The 22493-nt window shown below is 47.0% G+C and overlaps 1 protein-coding gene across 3 annotated transcripts in view; it reads left to right on the top strand.

Annotated features, from left to right (window-relative positions):
* Positions 1-22493, top strand: part of DLGAP3 (DLG associated protein 3) — a 61624-nt gene that overhangs the window by 4814 nt on the left and 34317 nt on the right. For 2 of the 3 annotated variants that reach the window (XM_048500459.1, XM_048500457.1), the window contains exons 2-4: positions 4192-5293; positions 21007-21209; positions 21827-21941. In XM_048500459.1, coding sequence (XP_048356416.1) covers positions 4271-5293; positions 21007-21209; positions 21827-21941 — 1341 coding nt within the window. In that variant the 5' untranslated portion in view covers positions 4192-4270. The remainder of the gene's footprint in view (positions 1-4191; positions 5294-21006; positions 21210-21826; positions 21942-22493) is intronic. The other variant, XM_048500458.1, reaches the window with a different exon arrangement.

Here is a 22493-nt window from a genome sequence, read left to right as displayed (position 1 = left end):
CCTTCAAACACTTCTGTGTGGTCTCTGGACTCACTGGGGGCAGAATTAGTAAAACCAACAGTTTTACACCTGTTGCTCGTGTATAGAAATAGCCTGGGGCTACAGCAGTGTGGTTCACTGGTTTACCACGTTGGCTATAACCAAGGAGACCAAAGTTCAAATTCTTGCCCCTCTGTGCAGCTGGCTGTCACTTTTCCTGGACCATACCACTTCAGAATGCAGGGGGGTTGAATTCAAAGAAAAATAAACGAAAGCGAGCCTTTCTTTCCTAGCATATTTTTCAGGGGGATAGGCCAGGGTTACTAACTCTGAGATGGGAAATCCTCAAAGGTCTTGGGGCAGAGCCTGGGGAAGGTGTAGTTTGGGGAGGCAAGTGATGACATAATGATATAATGCCATACAGTCCACTCTTGTGCCATTTTCTCCAGGGCAACTGATATCTGCAGTCTCAAGATGTGTTGTACTTCCTGAAGCTCTTCAGGCCTCACCTGGCAACCCTAGGCAGACATTTAGATATCCACTTTCCCCTCCTGTATTGTGAAATAAAATAGTCCAGGAAAATTGTTCCCGCTTGATTCTTCTGATTGCATAAAGTGCCTCGGAATCTGAAAGGCTCACAATAGGGTGAGATCTGCTCTATCACATCTCATTTTCTTTGCTTGCTTTTCATTCTGGGTTCTTTTGTGCCTGATTCCGACAGGGAATAGTGGCAGCTTATTCAAGAAGTGCGGGACGCTTCTATAAATACTTCTTCAGTGGGGCTGGTTTGATTGAAGTTCCTGCAGGTAGGCTGAAGATGTGGATGGACGTCTGTAATCACCGCCAGACCCTTGCCTTCTCCACTGTCTTGCTTCAGTGGCGGAGAATCCAAAAAAGAGGTAGATTCCAAGACTGTTTCTCTAGCTCTTCCGCTTTCACAGGTCATTGATCAGCACAAAACACAAACTGAAATTACACACCCACCCTTGCGAACAGTGAAGCAGACTTCGCACAGCTCTCCGATCAGGATTCACCTAAACTGCTCCCAGCCATGAGTGATCCAGGGCATAGCAGATGGGAGGGAGCGGCTGGGGCGTGCCAAGGGGAAGGCTGGCAAAACCTCTGTTTGCATTAGAGAGGAAGGCACTGCAGAGCCCTTTGCCTGTGTCTGTCCAGTACAAATTACACTAGAAACCTTGGCAGCATCCTCCCCCCCAAAAAAATCACATGTCTGACCAACCCTAGAGGCTGACTGCACAATGGGAAGGTTTTGCCAAAGCCTCTGTCACAGTTCACTCTGGCAAGAGCCCTTTGCTTTTGTCTTGGATTCAGTGACTGAGGTACATTATAAAGGAAGAGCACTGACATAACTTCTATTGCTATTAAGAACGTCACAAGAACCCTGCGGGATCAGACCAGTGGTCCATCTAGTCCAACATCCTATCTTGCACAGTGGCCAGCCAGCTGGGGCATAGAGGCCAAGGCATTCCCCCAGTGTTGCCTCCTAGTGCTGGTATTCAGAGTCTGATCAGGCCCCTTCCGCACATGCAGAATAATGCACTTTCAATCCACTTTCACAATTGTTTGCAAGTGGATTTTGCTATTTTGCACAGTAAAATCCAGCTGCAAAGTGCATTGAAAATGTATTGAAAGTGTATTCTTCTGCATGTGCGGAAAGGGCCTGACAGCCTCTGAACATGACGGTTCAGTTTAGTCGCCATGGCTAGCAGCCACTGATGGAGCTCTCCTCCATGAATTTGTCTATTCCCCTTTTAAAGCCATCGATGCTGTGGCTATCGTTCGGTCCACTGGAGTGAATTTCACGGTTTAATCACTCATTGAGTAAAGATGTATTTCCTTTTGCCCCTCTGGGATCTGTTGCCCATCATCTTCATTGGGTGTTCTTAAGTTCTAATATTTAGGGAAAGAAAGAAAAAGTTCTCTCTAGCCATTCTGTCTGCCCCGGGAATAATTTTATAAATCTCTATAATGTCCTCCCCCATCAATCATCTTTTTTTCAAAACTGAAAAGTCCCAGCTTCTAACCCCTTATTCACTTTGGTCATGCTAATTGGGGATGTGGGGACTGTAGAGCCATTTGCCTGCATTGCAGTTTCTATAGCTGAAGTGTATATCATGAAGACTTTCTGCCAAAGCCTCTGTTACTATGTCCACTGGAGAGTTGAAGACTTTCTGCCAAAGCCTCTGTTACTATGTCCACTGGAGAGTTGAAGAGTCCTTTTGCATAGGATGGATTGAGGAAGGCAAGATAGCTGTGCAGGATTGCCCTTTTTCCAGACTATAGGTATATAGGTAGCACCACAGGCCCTTAGGCAGTAGAAGAGGTCAGGACATGATTTTTCATATCCCTATATGTCTCTTGCCACTCCCCCCAATACAGATTGTTCTGTGGATCAAGATAAAAAAAGTTGGATGGGAATATGGGAGGCACGCACAGACCTTCCTTTCCTCCTCGCCGTCTGTTCTGCAGACACACACACACCCAGAGAGAGAGAGGGAGAGAGAGAGAGAGATTGTCCATCAGGACTTAACTCTGGTCCTAGCAGAGCGACGTTCTGCTGACTTTGCAATACCTGTCTCCACATTCTTGGACTTGTGGCTTCCTGCAATATACAATCTGAGCAACGATCATATGTTTTCAACTTGATTTAAATTACCCCATCAGTGGTGCCATCCAAAGCACAGGTACACACTTCTAAACTCATTGGCCTCAATGGACTTAGGTAGGCTTTTAATAAAATGTGTGCAGGAGAGAGGATGGGAGTTTCTGGATCAAGCAGCACAACTGGACATGGTGGGTTGACAGTATGAAGAAGAGAGTGTGTCTAGGGATGCCCAACTGTCTGCCAGCAAGCCACAGCTTTAGCAGAGTCATTAGGAACATTTTACACAGTTGGTTTCCTTGTGATAAGACAGCTTGTGAAAAGTGGAGACTTGTGTTGGTTTTGTAATATTTGCTTATTGACAAACACAGCCTGGGAGAAGCTGGCAGGTGCCCAGGCAGACAATGCTAGTCTTTAAACAAAAGCAAACAGTCTGCAACCTGTTCAGGCCTCTCTCCAGCCAGCCAGCCACTACTTCTGAGACTTCTTTCTTTTTTCCAGCAACCAAACCATTCCTCGAAGGCTTTCACGGCCGGACTCAACTGGTTGTTGTGGGCTTTCTGTGCTGTGGGGCCATGGTCTGGTAGATCTTGTTCCTAATGTTTCACCTGCATCTATTGCCGGCCAGCCACAGATGTAGGCGAAGCATTAGGAACAAGATCTACCAGACCACGGCCCCACAGCCCGGAAAGCCCACAACAACCAAAAATTCCTCTTCATCTCTAGGATTACCAGTTTCTGTGTGGGGCCCAGAGTTCTCCTGGAACCACAACTGATATCCAGGCAACAGTGATCACTTTTCCTGAATGAAATGGCAGCTTCAGAGGGTAGACTCTACAACATCACACCCTCTTCAAATTTCCTCTCCTCCACAGACCCACCTCTCCCCAGGCACTAACCCCAAATCCTCAGGCATCTCCCAGGTGTGAGTTGGCAACCCTAGCTTAAGGTGACCAGATTTTTACTCCTGTAATGTGGGGCACGCGCGCACCCGCGCGGCCGTAGGAGCACACTGCCTTTTGCGGCACTCCCCAGTCAGGAAACAGGGAAGCGCCCCAGAAGGCAGTGCGGCAGCGCAGGAGGTGCACGCAGCCGCAGGAGCGCATTGCCTAATCAGGACAATTTTAAAACCCCGCGGGACGCGGGACACATTGCGGAAAAGCATGAGTGTCCCGCCAAAAGCGGAACGGCTGGTCACCTTACCCTAGCTCCCAACCAAGTGTATGAGGTGTGTCTACTAGTTAGAGGCCACTAGGCACTGGAGGTCATGAACTGGATCCAGCTAATCACCAAAAATTGGATTAGGGGTCCCCTTTGACTATTCAAAAATGCTTCTCAGGGGTATCATGCGAAATGGATAGTCCATGGTGAAGAGGGGGTTTGGGAAGGACAGAATGAAAAACCTGTTGGGATCCAACACCATTAATAAATTGTAAGCTCCAGAAACACCCATTTTCCATTGGTGACCATTAAATAAGCATGTTTTATGGGTACCAGTACAAATACCTAAAGATGGTGATCTCCAAAGATGGTGAAACCCTGCCAGGGCATTCCCATAATGTCATGTGTTCTTGCTGGTGTTTCTGCAGGTGCCGCGTGTCGTGCCAGCGCCACCCCCACCCCCACGAGACGGCAAAATGAGGAGGCTGCACACATGGTTATGACACCATGAAGAGCTACCATGGGGAGCGCAGCCAGTCACGGGAACTTCCTTGCCACTGCATCCCAGAGGCCTGTGATCAGCCAATGGAATACATCCACCATAACCAGGAATCACGCCAGCCATACCTTCTCAGTCCCAGTGAGCCGTGTTCCTTGGACCACTATTGCCCATCCCGGAGCTCCGGTGAGCCCCCGCTCAGCCTAACGGAACCCCTGTCGGCCGCCAGCAGCAGCAGCACCTTCCCGAGGATGCACCACACACCACAGCAGTACGACTCCTGCGACGAGTGCATGGCAGCCGCCCACCCTTCTGGCAAGATCAACCGGCTGCCCCCAACACTCCTCGATCAGTTCGAGAAGCAGCTGCCCCTCCACCACGACGGCTTCCACACCCTGCAGTACCAGCGTGCCAGCAGCACAGAGCAGCCACGCAGCGAGAGCCCCAGCCGCATCCGGCACCTCGTCCACTCGGTCCAGAAACTCTTTGCCAAGTCACATTCCTTGGAAGCACCGTCCAAACGGGAATACAACGGCACCAAGATGGAAGGCCGAGGAAGCGACGGGACGTACCACCACCACCACCCACACCACCACCATCGCCAGTCGCGCCACGGCAAGCGCAGCAAAAGCAAAGACCGCAAGCTGGATTCCTCCTCCTCTTCCCGCCACCGGAACAAAATGCTGGGTTGGTGGAGCTCAGATGACAACTTGGACAGTGATAGCAGTTACATGGTGTCTGGGAGGCAACACGCGGTTGACCAGGCTACCCAGTTCTGTGTGGATGCTCCGGAAAGTGCCTTCAGAGACTTGACCATAAAGAGTCTGAAGAGTAGTGGTGGGGAGGGGAAATGCTTGGCCTGTGCGGGTATGTCCATGTCCCTGGATGGCCAGACTCTCAAGAGGAGCTCCTGGCACACCATGACAGTCAGCCAGGCGCGGGAAGCCTATCCCAGCTCTGGAGGAGGCCAGGAGAAAGCGTTGATGCTCCAGGAGGCAAAGGCCAAGGACCGGTCCTACCATTATCTTCAGGTAAGGAGGTGGGTAGAGGTTATACAGCTGTGTGTCTTTGTTTCTAACCCACTGGCTTCTCTAAGTCTTGGCCTATAACAGGGGTCTGCAACCTGTGGCTCTCCAGATGTTCATGGAATACAATTCCCATCAGCCCCTGCCAGTATGAACATCTGGAGAGCCACAGGTTGCAGACCCCTGGCCTATAATAACCCACTTCCCTAAATCAACAGAGATGTGTAATGGCTACATTGGGAGGGAGTTCAAATACCATCATTTTGCCAGGAAAGTTCATTGCTGAGCCTTTGGGGAGGGCAATATATAAATATAATTAATTGATTGATTGATTGATTGATTATTTGATTGATTGATTAATTAATTAATTATTTGATTAATTAATTGCGTGACTTTGGGTCATGTGATCTTGCGTCCTTTTCCCTCAGCTTAACGTACCTCACAGGGTTGTTGTGGTGATAAACTGGCGGAGAGGAGATGGCTGTAAACTAATCTGGGTCTCTACTGGATCAAAAAGTGGGGTGTGCAATTCATTTTTCTTTAATATATTTTGTAATCGTCCTTAAGTCTCAGTGAGAAAGGCAGAAGATACATGAAATAAATAAATGTTCAGCCTCTTGGTCACACTGTATCGTGAAAACCAGGATGAAGTGGCAGAGTGCAGTGATGCAGATCGGGGTAGGGTGGTTGTGTGATTGGCAGTGCTTTGCCTTGGTCCAAGGAGTTTCTGCCATCTGATGCAAGAGGTTCCATCAAACTGATCCATAGGTTTCTATCTGCTGATACATGAAGGGGACATTCTTCCTCCTTTCCCTGCCACCGGGTGTTCTGACTCAGCTCTCACAGACAGGGTAAAAGTTCTTTGGGTTCAGACGGCACAGGGTCCCACACTCCTCTGGGAAATCTGGCTACCTAAAATGATCTTCCTTCCACACCGAAGTAAAAAAAAAGACAAGTAAAGGTAGTCCACTATTCCAACACCAGTTAATTATGAGACATGTTAACTGTGACACATGAAGTGGCATCATATCACAACATTCTAGGCAGACTATGTTAACAGGGCGGTGTGCTGTTGCCTTCCCCAATCATCTTCACTTTGCCCCCAGCAAGCTGCGTACTCATTTTACTGACCTCAGAAGGATGGGAGGTTGAGTCACCCTTGAACTGGCTACCTGAAGCCAATTTCCATCAGGATTCGAACTCAGGTCATGAGCAGAGCTTTGACTGCAGTACTGCAGCTTACTACTCTATGCCACACCTTTACCCAGAAGGGTGCTCTGAATAGGCATTTTGCAAGCTGTTAGTAAATCTGCAGCATGCCATCTTGTCTGACGTTTTAAAAAATCAGCCAGAGACATTCCATAGATCAGTGGTGGCGTACCTATGGCACGGGTGCCAGAGGTGGCACTCAGAGCCCTCTCTGTGGGCAGGCGTACACAAAGTTTGTCATGTGGGGGAGGGAGAATTGCCCCCCCCCCCAACATTTAGGCTGGCCTGGGCCGCTGGACTTGATGTGCGTGCACCTCAGAGAGCAGGGAGGACTCGGCTGGCAGGCCTGGTGCCTGTGCTCCATGTGGCTGCTGCCCGGGGGGGGGGGGGGGGGGGACAGAGGCTGACTGCCAGTAGAGATGCTAGGAGAGGCATGAGAGCGGCATGTGTAGTCCCCTGCTTGAGGGGGGTTATTCCAGGATTAAATCTCGTCGCGATTTGGCACTTTGCGATAAATAAGTGGGTTTTGGGTTGCAATTTGGGCACTCGGTCTCGAAAAGGTTCGCCATCACCGTCATAGATGCTTTTATGCCACCAGCATTCCCTGCTCTAAGCCAACAGAATAACATACCTGACCAGCTTTTATACTTTTTATAAAAGCTCAGCTTTTATACTGAAGGGTCCTGCTTTAAAAAAAAGCCATTCCTACTGGTGAGAACTGTGTTCTCCTGATAGGAAGACAAGGAAACTAAAGCATCTCTGGCTGCTGAACATCCTTACCACACTGGTGCTGAGGATAAATTTCAGTCCGTCCAATAAGAGTGCTGCCCCTGGGGTCTGGGTCTCTTTCAAAGCCTGGCTGTTTCCCCCAACCGCCAAGCTCCCTCCTGCTGACCCAGAAAGCTTTGCTGTTTTGTTCTCTGCTCCCTTTGCTCTCCTCCGCTTTCCCAGGATGCATCGCAGCTCCGCACCTTGATGTTAGTGATTAGAGAAATGTCAGGGCTATAATAGCCTCTTCCTGTAGAAAAGCACAAAGTGTGTGTGAGAAGGAGGAAGAGAGAGAGCTATCGGTTTTAAAGAGCCTGAGATTTCTGAAAAGCCAGAGACTGTCTGCTTCCCAAGGTGCCAAAGCACATCTGAGAGCCCCACGGGTCCAAACAAACAATTAGAAAGAGCCCCTTCCCTCGTCTCTCTGAGGGCAGCTTCTGCACAGGCCCAATCGATGCACCCCATACACTAATGAGGAGGAGAGCAGGCAAATAAGGGCACATCAGGACACACCAGTTTTTGGTTGTTTTTTTTAATTCCCCCATCTTCTGAGAAGCTCAAGGTAGAGAAGATGGTTTTTCCCTTTCTTCATTTTATCCTCACAACAACCTTGTGAAGCAGGTTTGACTCAGAGAGAATGGGTAAACCAGGGGTGTCCAACTCTGGCGCTTCAGATGTTCATGGACTACAATTCCCATCAGCCCCTGCTGGCATGACCAATTGGCCATGGGGATTGAAGTCCATGAACATCTGAAGCGCCAGAGTTGGACACCTCTGGGTTAGACCAAAATCACCTAAGTTCTGGGTTTTCTGGGCTGTGTAGCCATGGTCTAGTGGTTTTAGCTCCTAATGTTTCACCTACATCCATGGCTGGCATCTTCAGAGGCATGCCACAGTAAAATGGAGAGAAGCACATCTTATACACACCTCTGAAGTGGTTCATTCTACTCCTTTGCTTTATTGCATGTGGATAGAGTGTTCATTCTGAAGTGGTCTTAGATAGTGCCAAGAGAAGGTTGGGGGGGTGGAGTCACATGCCCATCCTGAAAATTGTCCACCTACTATGCCTGAACTAAAAATATTGGGTGTGAAAGACAGGCTTGTTTGTGTATGAGAAAGCAGTAGGCCGGGCAGAATGGAATCAATCCTCTTCCTTCTATGCCCACCTTTTTTCTGAGTCCCCTTCCCTCTATATCCAAGAATGCTTTGATAAATTTTTGACTTGTGTTGTAGAACCCTCTTTAATTGTATGTGTGTCTGTCTAAGCCTGGTTTTCACCTGACAGTAGGGTTGCCAGTTCTAGGTTTGGGAAACTCCTTAATCAATCCCAGCAGTCAGTGCGGTGACAGATGTTGCAGCCAGATCGCCCTCAGTCTATGGTCTGTAGACTGTATTGAGTACTTACTAACTCCTGAAGATTTGTGGGGAGGAACCCAGGGAGGGTGAAGTTTGGAGCAGGGGAGAATCCTGGCAGGTTATAATGTCACAGAATCCACCCTCCAGAACATCCATTTTCTCCAGGCAAACTGATCTATGTGATCTGGAGATCTGCTGAAATTCCAGGAGATCTCCAGGCCCAACCAGGATTTTGGCAACCCTGCCTAACAGCTGTTGGTTGGTGACATGGAATGTTTCCAGGTGTTCTAACTTCTGGGAGAGAATGGCAATTTCTAGAGGGACTGCAATGTGACTGAAGCACACAGAAGTAAAAAGTTGGCTGAGAAAGGAATGCCGTGTAACTGGGAAATCCATGGGCTGCTGGTTGGAAGTCAGGCAGTGACTCACAAGAGGTTGGAAGGGAGAACTATTGTAGGCCAGGAAGCCAAGAAAGGATTGGCCATAGAGCCAGAATTCCGGAGAAGAAAGGCACATAGATTTGAAAGTACCACCCAAATCTTGCATTGCAAGATGCTAAGGGTGCCATATGATTTTCCAAACGCTGAAACATTCTTAAACCTTCAAACTCCCCACCTTGGCTTGAACAACACACCTCCACACTCACATATGCACCTATGGCCAGCATGTTCTTTATGTTTCTTCTCTCCCACTCTGCCCCTCAACCAGCACTCACCCACTTTGAGTGGATAATTTATATATTGCCTTGATAGCTCTGTCCCTTTGGCTCAGAGTAGGTTACCCCTCCCTTGTTGTTGTTCTTGTTGTTGTCACAGGCACACGTGATATATTTTATTTCCCCCACCCACGGGTCTGAAGGGGTAGTAATGTATTAGGAATGGTTTATGGGGGGAAGCATGGAGACCCTATAAAATTACCTTCATCTCTCTTGTTCGTACATTTTGGCTCTTTAAAAAGTGGTGTAATAAGGACGGCTTTGGTCCATTGTACAGTGAATTCAACTTTGCATTTCTCAGCCAGGGAGCAAAAATCATTTTGCCTAATTTCCTGGACTGGCTTCCCAGAGCTCTGTCCTTTTGAGCCGTGTATTCCTCGTTTATATTCCTGGCTAGTTTCAGCAAGTGAGTGTTAGCGCTTGAGGTTGACAAAGAGGGCATGAAACCTGGCAGGATATGATGAGACTGGGGCCAGCTGATTTTGCTCCTGCATTTGCTTCATCCCAACTCAGAGGGAAGCCAGAGTTTTTCCGGAGCTCGAAATTCAGACAAATGCCACAAAATCTCAGTTTAACTCTTTGCATTTCAAACAATTCATCTATTGCTGTGAACAACTTGCTTACTATCTTTCTATCTATCTATCTGTCTGTCTGTCTGTCTGTCTGTCTGTCTATTTATCTATTTTGATGGATGGTCTGACTTTCAGACAACTAATGGATTAATTCACAGACTAACTGGTGAATAGGCAGATGATGAACCATCTGGTGATGGACAAGAAGATGAGTGAAACAGGTCAATTAAAAAATAATGATGTTTAAATAAATTTGCATGCTCCTCGTCTGTTGCTGAGGTGCTTTCCATTAGCATTTGAAGGAAGTATACCTTTCCCATCCTCTGCCTAAATAAGACAAATATATGGATCTGCTCTGCACCGAGTGTGACCAATGGGGTCCATCTAAGGTACCTTTCACATGATGAGGGGTTTCTATGGTTGTATCTGCCAGGGGGTGCATAAACACCCCCCACCAGGGCAGCCACAGCCACCAGGGAATGGGCAGAAATGATGTACACATACCCATTCGTGACTTGCTTACTGCTGCTTCTGCCCTCCCCCCTTGCTCATCCCCCCCTTTCCCCTATTATAATAGCAATGGTGATAGGACTCCTGATACACACACACCCCACAAACACACACACATATTTTCCCTTCAATTTTCCATGTCTCTGCTGATGAGTTAGGGTTGCCAACCTCCAGATGGGGGATGGAACTCTCCCAGACTTCCAACTGATCTTCAAATAGGTTTGCCTGGTCTCGCCTGCTATTCCCACCACTGCTTGGCAGGGCAGTTGGGGAAAGGAAATGGGGGAGCTGGTGCACCAACTGCGCAACATCACTTTTGACATAAACTCAGAAGTGACGGCACTGCATTGCTGTGATGCTCGAGGATCCCTCCCAAACTCTGTGGTAACCTGTCAGTGATGTCACTGCACCAGCATGACGTTCTAGGATCTCCCCAAAACTCTTTGGCAAAATGGTCAGGGCTAGAGAATGCATGCACATCCTGTGTGTGCATGCAAACACTTGTTCATAAGGAAGAGCCACTGCACGTTCACTTTACAAATGCAACCGGGGATCAGTACCTGGATAAATGGGTGATTCCAGTCACGTGTTCAGTTGTATGTGTGTTGAATGTAACATGAGAATTACTCTACACACATCTGAAGGAAGCAAGTTCATCCTGTACCCAGATTGCATGTGTGTTCACTGTCACTTGTGAACAGGTCTAGAGGGTCTCAGGAGGGATGCCATCAAACACAAGAGAGTGATGCAGGGCAGAATCAAGCAGAAGGGATAACAGCTTCCCACCTCGGCCAGGCACTGATTTCACCCCACAAATGCCCCCTTCAGCCCCAGTGCTAGGCCTACAAGGCCAGCCCAAGGTTGCTTGCTTTGTGAAATGCCTTTTGGCGCCTTTACAGAACCGCCTCGCCTGCCTGCTCACTGCAGCTGGGGACGTAAAGCTTGTTTCGGCATCACAATTCAGCTCTGTCCTTGGCATCCTCCTCCCGCATCCTCTCCTCCAGGCTTCCTCTTTAGCATGCACCTCACAGACATTTGCAGAGGTCCCTGGCCTGCCTCTCACCAGCCTGCATCATCAGGACATTCCCCCTCCCCTGTAGTGTGCTACTACGGTGCACACCTGGACAGCCCGGCCTGCACAGAGGCAGGCATGCCTCCTCTCCCAGCTATCTTTATTTCAAAAGGTTTTTATTTTATTTTAAAAATAATAATGCTATCATCATCTCCCCCATTTGGGGATGAGCCAGGAGTCATCATCTGGGCTGTCGTTTGACAGGTGGTGGGTGTAAAATGAACACTAAACTTTCCCCAGTAGTTTGTTGTGTCCTGTCCGGTCTCCCCCATGAAGCAAAGGCACACAAGTGGCTCATCAAAAAGCCCTGGGGCTGGACTGCATAACAGTTAGTGCAAATTGGGGCATAGAATGGGTCTGCCTCTCTGATGATCTTGTACGCACAGAATTACGCCTTTCCCTACTCAGGAAGCCGGGCAAAGAATCTGGCCCTCAGCCCTCTGCAAACACCTCCCTGGCACAGCATGGAAGAGCCTGGAGTTTTCCCGCAGTTACAACTAATCTCCAGATGGCAGAGATCCGTTCCCCAAGAGTACAAAGGCAGCTTTGAGGGGATGACTCAATAGGATCGCACCCCACTCAACTCCCTCTCTTTCCCTCCAGTCACTCTACCTGTGGACACCACCCCCAAATCTCCAGGAATTTGCCAAGGTGGAATTGGCAACTGGACACAGAAGCCAGGGTCCAAGGCTGGCTCCAGAAGGCAGCAAAATGGGGGCATAGACTGGTATCCAGACCAGCGTGACTACCCGCAACCACTATGACTCCAAACATAACCCAGGAGAAACTTGAGGCTGTACGTTACATTGTCCTCATGTCCTTTCTGGGTCTGCTCTGAGGACTTTCAATCAGACATGCTTGGCACGTTCTGTGCTCAGAATGCCATTCCCCGGGGCGGGTAACCAGACTGACCCCATGGTGCACAGAGGAAAGCTTCCTTCCACCCTCACTACACTGGTTTCCCACTCAGAAATGACTCTGCAGAGCAAGGTGGCCAACCTCCAGGTGGGGCCTGGAGCTTTCCCAGAATTACAACAGATCTTCGGAGGTCAGTTCTCCTGGACAAAAAGACTGCTTTGGAGGGTGGTCTCTATGACAACACCCCCAATGAGCTCACTTCCCAGATTTTTCCCTGAAATCTCTGGGAATTCTCCAGCCCAAAGTTGGCAACCCTCCCAAGGAGTTACTCCCCCTTCTCTCTCATTTAACCCTTTGATGTCCACCCAACCCATCAGTTCAATAATGGGACTTTCCCTTTCCAATTAATTAGTTTGTCTCTTGCTAGGGTTTTTTTCCCCCTGCGGGAAGGAGAATGTGAATGACACTCCACTTGATTGTTCACCCACAGTGAGCATTGGGAGGGGCTGCCAGGGTGAAAAGCTGCAGCTCATCCAGACCCTGATATCGCACTCCCCAACCTAGCCTGAATCTGTCTTCCTTGGCAAAGGAGAGCAGAGAGGGGAAGACACTCCTTGATGCGGCCTCGGAGAGGCAGACCTTCAGGCAACCGTGTCTGTAGAAACCTCTTGCTTCCCTCCAGTTGCTTTGCTCTTCTTCTGATCACCCAAGGGATGCCAGCCCATCACTGGAACCTGGTAAGGGAAATGTCTGGAGTTCTGGATCTTAGCTACTCGATTCCACTGCTCCAGTCATGGGCGGGATTTTACCAGGACTTGTCAGCCAGGGATCTGGATGGTCTTATCTCAAGAGGAGGGACTGCTGTTGGAAGAGGAAGGCAGTAAAGCAAGGATGTAAGTAAATAAGTGCCATCAAGTCACCACTGACTTATGGCAGCCCCAGCAAGGGGCTATCAGGGCAACTGAGAAGCAGAGGTTGTTTTGACAGTGTCTTCCTCTGCAGAAAGCTTTCCTCTTCCTCTTCCTCCTCTTCCTTTTCCATCCAGCAACCAAAATTGCTTACCTTTTGAGACCTTCCTCCCATAATGCTACCTTCCTCCCATAAGCAAAGAGCCAGCAAAATCAGAGGACTTTTAGCAGATACTTGAAGGACCTGAAGTTCTTTCTAGACATCTATTTTTATTTATTTATTTTTTCAATTTATATACCGCCCGATCCCCGGGGGGATCTAGCACTTCCAAGTCGAATAGTTTCAGTGGGTTCTTCATTCCACCTATTTATTTACCATAAGCTCTCCTTAAGTATCACCTGGGTGAAAGATCTCAGTAAAACCATTCATTTTGGTACAGGATATTATAGATGTAAGTGGTTTTCCGTCATTTGAAAACTTAAGAGACAACTGTTGGAAGTCTATGAAATTATCACAAAAAAAACCCTTTCTAAAATAACTGGTTTATACAGCTCCCTGGACTGGAAGTGTGAAGGAAAGATGCATAACAGGTGACCCAGAAAATAAGTTGTACCCCATTATGCCTAGATTAATGAATTATACTTTAGATAGACTGTCAGTATAATTCTAAACAGTTACAGCTTTCTAAGTCAGTTGACTTCAATGGACTTACAGAGGTGTAACTCTGCTTAGGATGTCCGTGCTAAGAAATGTAACAATATATGGAATACTAAATGCCCTTTATTACATACAGGGAAAGGGAGGCTTCAGTTCTAAGTGTACTTACTCAGGAGTAAGGCCCATTGCGTTAAGTGGGACTTGCTTCTGAGTGCTTACATGTGCACCGCAGGAAACATACATTAAGCAATATTACTTGTGCATTTAATTAATTGGGCTTTCAACCATTTACAAACATGAACAAGGGTTTGATCTTGGCATAAGTGTCTTACATATTTTATTAAGCTGAATATATAACATATTAATATGAGTAAAGGAACTATTTGTTCAAAAGGAAATCCGATGACCACATGGTAGAATATCAAGCTACCCTGGTGCTCTGTACCTAGAGACTGCTGTGATCCAGCCAGTGGGCTCAGGCTAGGGTTGCCAGCTCTGAGGCGGGAAGTACCAGGAGATTTAGGGGTGGAGCACAGGGAGGGGAGGGACTTCAATGAGGTAAGGTGCCATTCAGCCCACCTTCCCAAGTGACTGTTTTCTCCAAGTGAACTGATCTCTGTCACCCACAGATCAGTTGTAATCCTAGGAGATCTCCAGCCACCAACTGGAGGTTGGCAACCCAGTATTTAAGGGAGTGTGGTTTTCTTCTGATTGCACTCAGAGAGACATCCTGAATGTTGAATCAAGTCCACACACTCATGTAGATCCTTTGGTCTGTCGTCAGCTATTGAGAGGTAGTGGTGGAATGTGTGCAGTGTCTTGTATTTGTGGTGACTTTTAGCTATAAGGAAGTGTTTTTGTGCTGTTAAAGCTGCTGTAACAAAAAAAAACATGGAAACTCCAGCTGGTACAGAATTCCACAGCCTGGCAACTATCAGGTGTTAAGCCAGATCTTCATATCACTGCCATTCTGCACATGCTCCATCAGTTGATGGGCTCAGTTCAGTGTTCCAGCTCTTACCTGTAAAGCCCTTAATGGATTCAGGTGTTCTTATCATACCCTATCATTTGCTTACCAGTTGATGGAATATTTCTTATCATATTTGTAATTCACCTTGAGTCCCAGTAAGAAAGGTGGACTATAAACGAGGAGAAGGATATTAACAATGATGATGATGACACAAAGAGGACAAAACGAGAACTCTCTGAATGAGCAAAAGAGGAATCTTTTCATATAAGAAGAAAAAGAGTTGGATTTATATCCCCCCTTTTTCTCCTATAGGAGACTCAAAGGGGCTTACAAACTCCTTTCCCTTCCCCCCACACAACAAACACCCTGTGAGGTAGGTGGGGCTGAGAGAGCTCAGAAGAACTATGACAAGCCCAGCTGGCGTGTGAGTGTGTTTGTACAGGCTAATCTGAATTCCCCAGATAAGCCTCCACAGCTCAGGTGGCAGAGCAGGGAATCAAACCTGGTTCCTCCAGATTAGAATAACCACTACGCCACTTCCGCTACTTTTAGGAAAGGAGGAAATTTCTGATCAAAGGCCTATCTAAGATGGGGCAAGCCATGGGTTGTGCCCCAGGCACTGCTTCGGGGGAACATCAGGCAACCCAGAGCCCCCTACCCACTCCAGAAGCCCCACCCCCAAATCCACTTGGAATTAGGGGGCAAGTGCACAGTTCAAGGCTAGGCCTGGGTATAGTGTTCAACTGTGTGCCCCACCCCTAAACGCCACATGTAGTTTGGGGCAGGAGTGCAGTTCAAGTAGTCAACTGCGCAGCCTGCCCCCCAAATTCCATGTGGAGTTGGAGGAGGGCACAGTTCAAGGCTGGGCTCAACCAGATCTACTTTTAAACTTGAGGCTCCGCCTTGAAGCGCACAGTTTATAGCTGGATCTGGTCATGTGACTGTGGAAGTGGAGTCAGCAGCATAAAGTTGGGCCCAGCCAGAGTGGACCCCGCAGTTTAAAGCTGGACGCAGTCAGGCCCAGCCTCAAACTGTGCACCCCCAATACTATGTTCAGGGTGAGGGGGGCACGCTGGGCAGTGCTTGCCCTGGGTGCCACCTTTAGCAGGTACACCCTTGTTTCTGATACTTCCAATTGGGCCTTCAAGAACAAGATTTCCTGAGCAATCTCAGTATTTTCTTTTGAGGTCATTTGAAAAATCCTCTCAACAAGATTTTAGATAAAGCCAGCTAACACTCTTTCATCTAAATCAAGTGAATCATACAGCATTTCCCCCTAAATGATGTTTTTCTGCTTCTAGTAAATATTTTATGGGAAAGATTTTGTTTTTTTTCTTGCAGTGTTGATTTACTTCTACAAATTGTGCCATTTTGGTGGCCGTTTCTATTTAATATTTCTGTGATCATGTTGCAGAGCAGCAGTGGTATATTCATCCTTCATTAGGAAGGCATCTCACTTGCCCCCTCACGTCCCCGCTCTGTTGAAAAGTAGATCGATGCAAACTCCTTATGGCAGCAAGTGTCCCTTTATATGAAGCATTCTAAAGCATTAACTACTTCATATGAAAGAAGAACCAGCGTTTTAAAAAAGTATTTCGATGACACATATGATGCGTGAATTGTAACCCTTTCTTGGATGGATATGTGTGAGCGAGATTTAAATTTGTATTGGAGAATGTTCACAAAGCCAGGTGCAAGAGTCACAAGTTCCCACATCCTATTCCCATATGTCGGCCCTTTTTGGGTTCCTCTTTAAAGACAAACCTATGAAATCATAACATTTATATGGGAATTGGTTCTCTTATCAGTATTTCAGTGGTGGTTAGTACAAGTGCTTAAGTTGCAGTATTTTAATTAGTACTTCCCCTCCCCCTTCTCTCTCTCTCCCTCTTTTCTTTCTTTCTTTCTTTCTTTCTTTCTTTCTTTCTTTCTTTCCTTGAATTTCATCATGTATTAAAAAACAAAAGCAATTGTTTTATTTCTTCCATAAGCATTTAGATTTTGGCTGTTGTCCTGAATTTTTTAAAAAATTGTGTGCGCATGTGGACTTTCTCTTCCTCTCTGAACAGCCATAATTTTTAAATGGAACTTGGTGTTTGTTAATTAGTTTTATTGTCTTGTCCCTGGGTCATAACAGAGCCAAGCAAAGACAAACGCCAAGCACAAGTAATTAAAAGAGTCTAGTCCCAGTCTGTCACAAGAGTCTCTGTTCCGATTTGCCTCTGTCTTTACTGCAAAGACAAACGAAGGCTTGGTTGGGTTCTGTGTCGTTTCACTGGAGATGTTGGGGCAGATAAATGTTCAAGTTTATCTATTTCCAAAGTTTTGCTTCAAAACGTTGGCACATAATTTGGGGTGGACTTTGTTAAAAGCAGCATTTCAAAATGAGATCAATTCCCTTTGTGAATATTTTGAAATAAAAAGAGCCATACTCATTTTGGTATTTAGTCATCTCTAAAGGAGAAGATGCTTTCAGAGGTAAGAAAATGCACTGTAGAGAGAGAGAGAGAGTGAATGGATTAATGATAGGTCAAGGTAGGAGAGTTTTTGTGAGGCATGATGTATTGGCATCCTCATTTATATCCACCTGTCCTAAAGATATGGCCACACACTGCATGTTCAAACTAGGCTCCTTCAGAGGAGCCCTGGGAACTGTCGTTCACTTTAGCCCTCGCAGAACCCCTTTGTAAACTGCTCACCAGTTCCCTGTGTTGAAGACCACTTAGAGTCTAAGTCTTAGACTGTCCAATGATCTGGATTTCCATGCGCTTTTATACTTCGGTGCTTTTATTGCTATTGTGGGTTCTCCAGGCTCTGTGGCCACTGTCTGGTTCCTAACATTTCACTGGGATCTATGACTGGCATCTTCAGAGGCATGCCACGGTGAGAGAAACACATTTCACCATGACATGCCTCTGAAGATGCCAGCCATAGATGTGGGCAAAACGACCAAACAGTGGCCTCACAGCCCAAAAAACCCACAACAGCCCATTGATTCAACAGTACTTTTATTATTTATTTTATCTGTACCCCCACCTTTGTCATTGGGACTCCAGGAGAATTACAAAATGTAAAATAATGTGATCTGCATGCCTAAGACATCCAGTGACAGTGTAATGTTATGTGTTGGGTTTTTATTGGCTAAGAGCCTTCTCAAGTAGATCTTGGAATAGGAATATTTTAAATAAATAACTGAGGGAAAGCCATGACAGCTAAACTGGTGTGAAAATGGTCTGATCATGGGTTCAAACACTGATCCTTTCATGGGGTCATTTAGCATCGTACAGCTGCAGACAGCCCTCATGTGGGGTAGAAGAGTTATCTCCTCCTCCCTCGTGTTGTTTCCCAAATCAAAAATGCCTCCACTCGAGTTGCTTTAAAACTCAGTATATTTTTTTAAAAAGTGACACCCATGTTGTAGCTAACATAGTGCCTGCTTATCTTTTTGCCCTCTTGGGGATTAAAGCAGCTGGGAAAGTCATTTTTAAGGAATGTATGATACAGGCGAAGGTGCTTTAGCCCTGATCTCCATATTGGCTGAGTGGGATGGTAGTCACAGATCCATGACATCATGTCTGCTGACCCTAGCAGCATAGACAAGATCACCTGTCTCATTCCTCATTCTGCAGACACTCCAGTGTTACTGAGCTCAGTTTAAGGTATTGACTATCACATACAAAACCTTTCATGGCTTTGGCCCCTCTTGTCTTCAGAACTGCATCTCTCCCTATGCTCCAGTATGACATCTTCACTCATGCCAGCAGGGGCTTCTGCAGGTGCCAGCCTGCAAATGGGCAAAATCAACAACTGCCCATACACACATTTCCTCCGCTGTGGCTCCCACCTTGTGGAATGGCCTGCCTGAGAAGGTCAGCTGAGCTCCCTCTGCCCTGGCCTTCCACAACTTAAGCAAAACCGAACTATCTAAGGGGGCTTTTCTGCACAATAGGGTTGGACAGAACAAAGTAGTTCAGCGAACCTACTTGGATAAATGACTGGGACAGTGCTCTATACTGCTGCAAATAGCTTATTGTAAGTAGGATCCTATTGTGTAATTTCACAACCACTTAATGTTTCGTGTGAATACTTATGCTATGCTTCAGTTTTTTTCTGGTGGTTCCAGACTTCTAAAATCCTAATGCATTGGTTACTGAATGCCTTGTTTTGTTGACTGTACTGACTCCTTTCTTACATAGCCCCTAAGAGAAGAATGGACTGTGAATAATGTAAATAAATAAGTATGTTGTTAACAATGCAAGTTGCAAGCTATGCAACCTCAGGTGACCACTAGACGTACTCTTTGGGTCCAGGTTCCTCAAACCTGACTCACAGGGGGCCTGCTAGGACCACAATTTGTGAGAGGCTTCCACCTTCCCCCTACCATTCCTCAGCTGAAATGACTAAGAGGGAGTTGTTTACCCCATATTGAACCTCTATGTGCAACTCCAACATGAGGCAAATAATTCTCTTCCCTGGGGCTCTTTTGACTCAGCCAGATTGGACCCCTTTGGACTTTTAGAATGCCATTCCTCCTAGCTGTTGTTGGGGAATGCAGATGCAACTTGTTTCAAAATATAACATTCAGTTTGGCCTTCAGTTAGTCTTGGAGTAGTGTTTTAAATATCTCAGCCTCCACACCCTTCAGGCTTCCTTTTTTGGTTATTATTATTGTAGAGGAGAAAATATGTCTTTTAAAGATACCCTATTGTCCACCTTCAAAGTGCTAATTATAAAGCAAGGAATCAAGTTTCGCTGATTGGAGTTCGAAGGGTTGAGCAGTCTCTTCCTTGTGTTGCACCCAGGGAAACTGAACTTGTAATTTGCATTTTACAGTCAGAAAGAGAATGTTGCTCTTCATTTCCCTCATCACTCTGAGCTCTTCCAACTCCAAGCCTGAGCATGCATACTTGGAAATAAATCCCCCTGAGAGTTCAATGGGACTTGCTTAAGGTTGTAGCCCTGGTCTCTCACACAGCACAATCTAGGGTCGCTAATCTCCGGGCAGGGCAGGAAATTGTCCCAGAATTACTGCTGATCCTCACACTGTGGAGATAGAGGCTGCCAAGCTCCAAGTCAGGGTGGAGGATATTCACCCTGAACTCCTGTTCAACTGTGGGGTGGAGAATTAAAAATTTAAATTAATTTTAAAAATTAAAAACTTGCCAGCCCCATCCGTGCAATAGCATCACTTCTAGGAAATACCTGGAAGCGACAGCAGTAGCTTTAGGAACCGTTGAAAATGTGATGGTTTTACCGGGCTCCTAACCAACAGTGGTGTTACAGCATCATGAAAATGCTGTATTGCCAGCCTCAGGCCCATAAATGCTCCCACTGCTTTTAGGTCTGGGGCTGGCAACCCCCCATTTCCTGAATGTTCCTCCTGCAATCTTGAAAACACTAGGGATCCCTAGAGCTACCGCTGTCAATTCAAAAAATTCCCCTGGAAATAAAGTCAACAGTAGTCCTCACAATCCATACTAGGGTGGCAACTGTTAGGAATGCTAGCCTCCAGGTGGCACCTGGGGTTTCACTGGAATTGCAGCCCATTTCCAGACTCCAGAGATAATCAGTTGTCCTGGAGAAAATGGATGCCTTGCTGGATAGACTATGTGGTATTGTGCTCCCGTGAAATCCCTGCCCCCACCCATCCCCAAATCCCCAAGAATTTCTGAACTTGGTCTGGCAACTCTACCATCCATCCCTCGCCCATGACCAGGGGGTACCTAGCAATCCTGCCAACTATCATTTGGAAAATCCCTGGAGTTTTGAGGATGATCCTGTGGAGGGCAAGGAGCTCAGTCTGGATGGGATACCACAGAGTCCTACTCCTTAACGTGCCATTTCCTCCTGTTCATTGTAGTCTGGAGACCAGTTGCAAGTGCAGAACTCTAGACCCCTGCTGCTGGCAGTGACAACTCCAGTAACAACACTTCCCTGGCCACTCAGCTCAACTCCAGACTGCAGTGACATGGAAAGAAACTACAACTGAACATACAGTCATCACTTCCACTGCCAGCTTGGACTGAGTCAAAGAACTGGCCAGAAGCAGCCTCCAAAATTAGTAGCCTATCCGGGCAAGGGCCAGCCAACCCCTGCTTACTGTACAATCTCTTCTTGCTCCAGGTGCCACAAGATGACTGGGGAGGATACCCATCAGGGAAGGACGGTGAGATCCCCTGTCGACGGATGCGGAGTGGTAGTTACATCAAGGCCATGGGAGATGATGACAGCGGAGACTCAGACACCAGCACCAAGGTGTCGCCCAAGGGGGCAACCCGGCGAGATGGGTACCGCCGTTCCTCCAGCGTAGACCAGGCCAGAACCAAGTGAGAAACTAAGAGGGGGGGGGGCTGTCCACACTACAGGAGGAAAATTTAGAAAATGAGTGAGAGTTGCCAGTCCTGGCCCCAGCAGTGGTGGGAGCATTTGGAGGTGGACTAGGGCAAAACAGATGCTGCAAGACAACTCCTGGCTAGCATGTGCCATCACTGTGTCATCTGATATGCTAAGATTTCTCTCCGATCTCTATGCAGAAATCATAGAGATGGAGCATCCCACAGTATGGCATTTTCACTTGTGGGTTCCTAGCTAGAAGTGTCATTGCACAACACCGGCCCCCCATTTCCCCCTGCCACTCCATGGAGTGCTGACAGGGCACAGGGAGCACAGAGTGGACATCGTTTTAGTGGGCTGTGGTCTCCAGACAGAATCCAGACAGGGGCAAAAATAATCATAAAACCCAATCTCCCACCCACCTAATTCTCCCTGCATTGTGTTAATGTGTTCATCTTGGGTGGGGGGTGGGGGTTGCTTGGGTGTTTGGGGCTGAGGCCAGGAGCCCACAAAGGTAAACAAAAACCAGCCTGGCATCGTTTCCATATGTTCTGCTCATGTCTGTTTGGGTTTTGTTCCGAAATCTTTCTTCCCCACTGTCTTTCATTAGGTTTGCAAGTAGGCACTATTCTGACTCATATATCTGTAACTGTCCCAGCTGCTGCACGTCTCCCCGAATCCGGCCACGGGGACAGGGGTACGGACGGTCCTTCACCACTGGGCAGGTGAGATGCTTTTAGTCTCCATTGGTTGGATTATAGCAGAGGGACAGGGCGGAGAAGGTACAGAGTGGACAGAAAAGCTGCACAAGAGGCTTCAAAATAAATCGGGTTATGTGAGTTGTAATGTGAGATGAGTCTTTGTCAATCATTACGGTTTTCTTATGGCTGCCTTTAAATGCATACACCTCTCAATTTGTGCGTTCTCTATTTTATATGAATAGAGCAATGTCCATATTTTCCAGTCCTGGTACTCATGAATACTTAATCAAATGCACTGAAGATAGAAAATACAGGCATTGCTGTATTCACACAAAACAGTGACCGTATCCATCAAAAGGATCATGCATAATTCATTCTCCTGGATCATAGACGACTGAAAATGTCTTCTCCTCACAACACCAGAAATGGAGACTGGAACAGGAGCACAGGAAAAGCTCTTATGCTAATAACCTCAAGAAGCTTTCTGTGTGTCTTGCATCAGAATACATGTGGATTCTTTTGGAATTTTCTTGCAGATCTCTGTCCTTAAGGGGTATTCTTGCTGGGCATTTGAAA

Source organism: Sphaerodactylus townsendi, linkage group LG06 (assembly GCF_021028975.2).
Source record: "Sphaerodactylus townsendi isolate TG3544 linkage group LG06, MPM_Stown_v2.3, whole genome shotgun sequence".
Taxonomy (NCBI): domain Eukaryota; kingdom Metazoa; phylum Chordata; class Lepidosauria; order Squamata; family Sphaerodactylidae; genus Sphaerodactylus; species Sphaerodactylus townsendi.
Note: the sequence above shows the minus strand (reverse complement) of the source record. Positions and strands in the feature narration are given on the sequence as shown.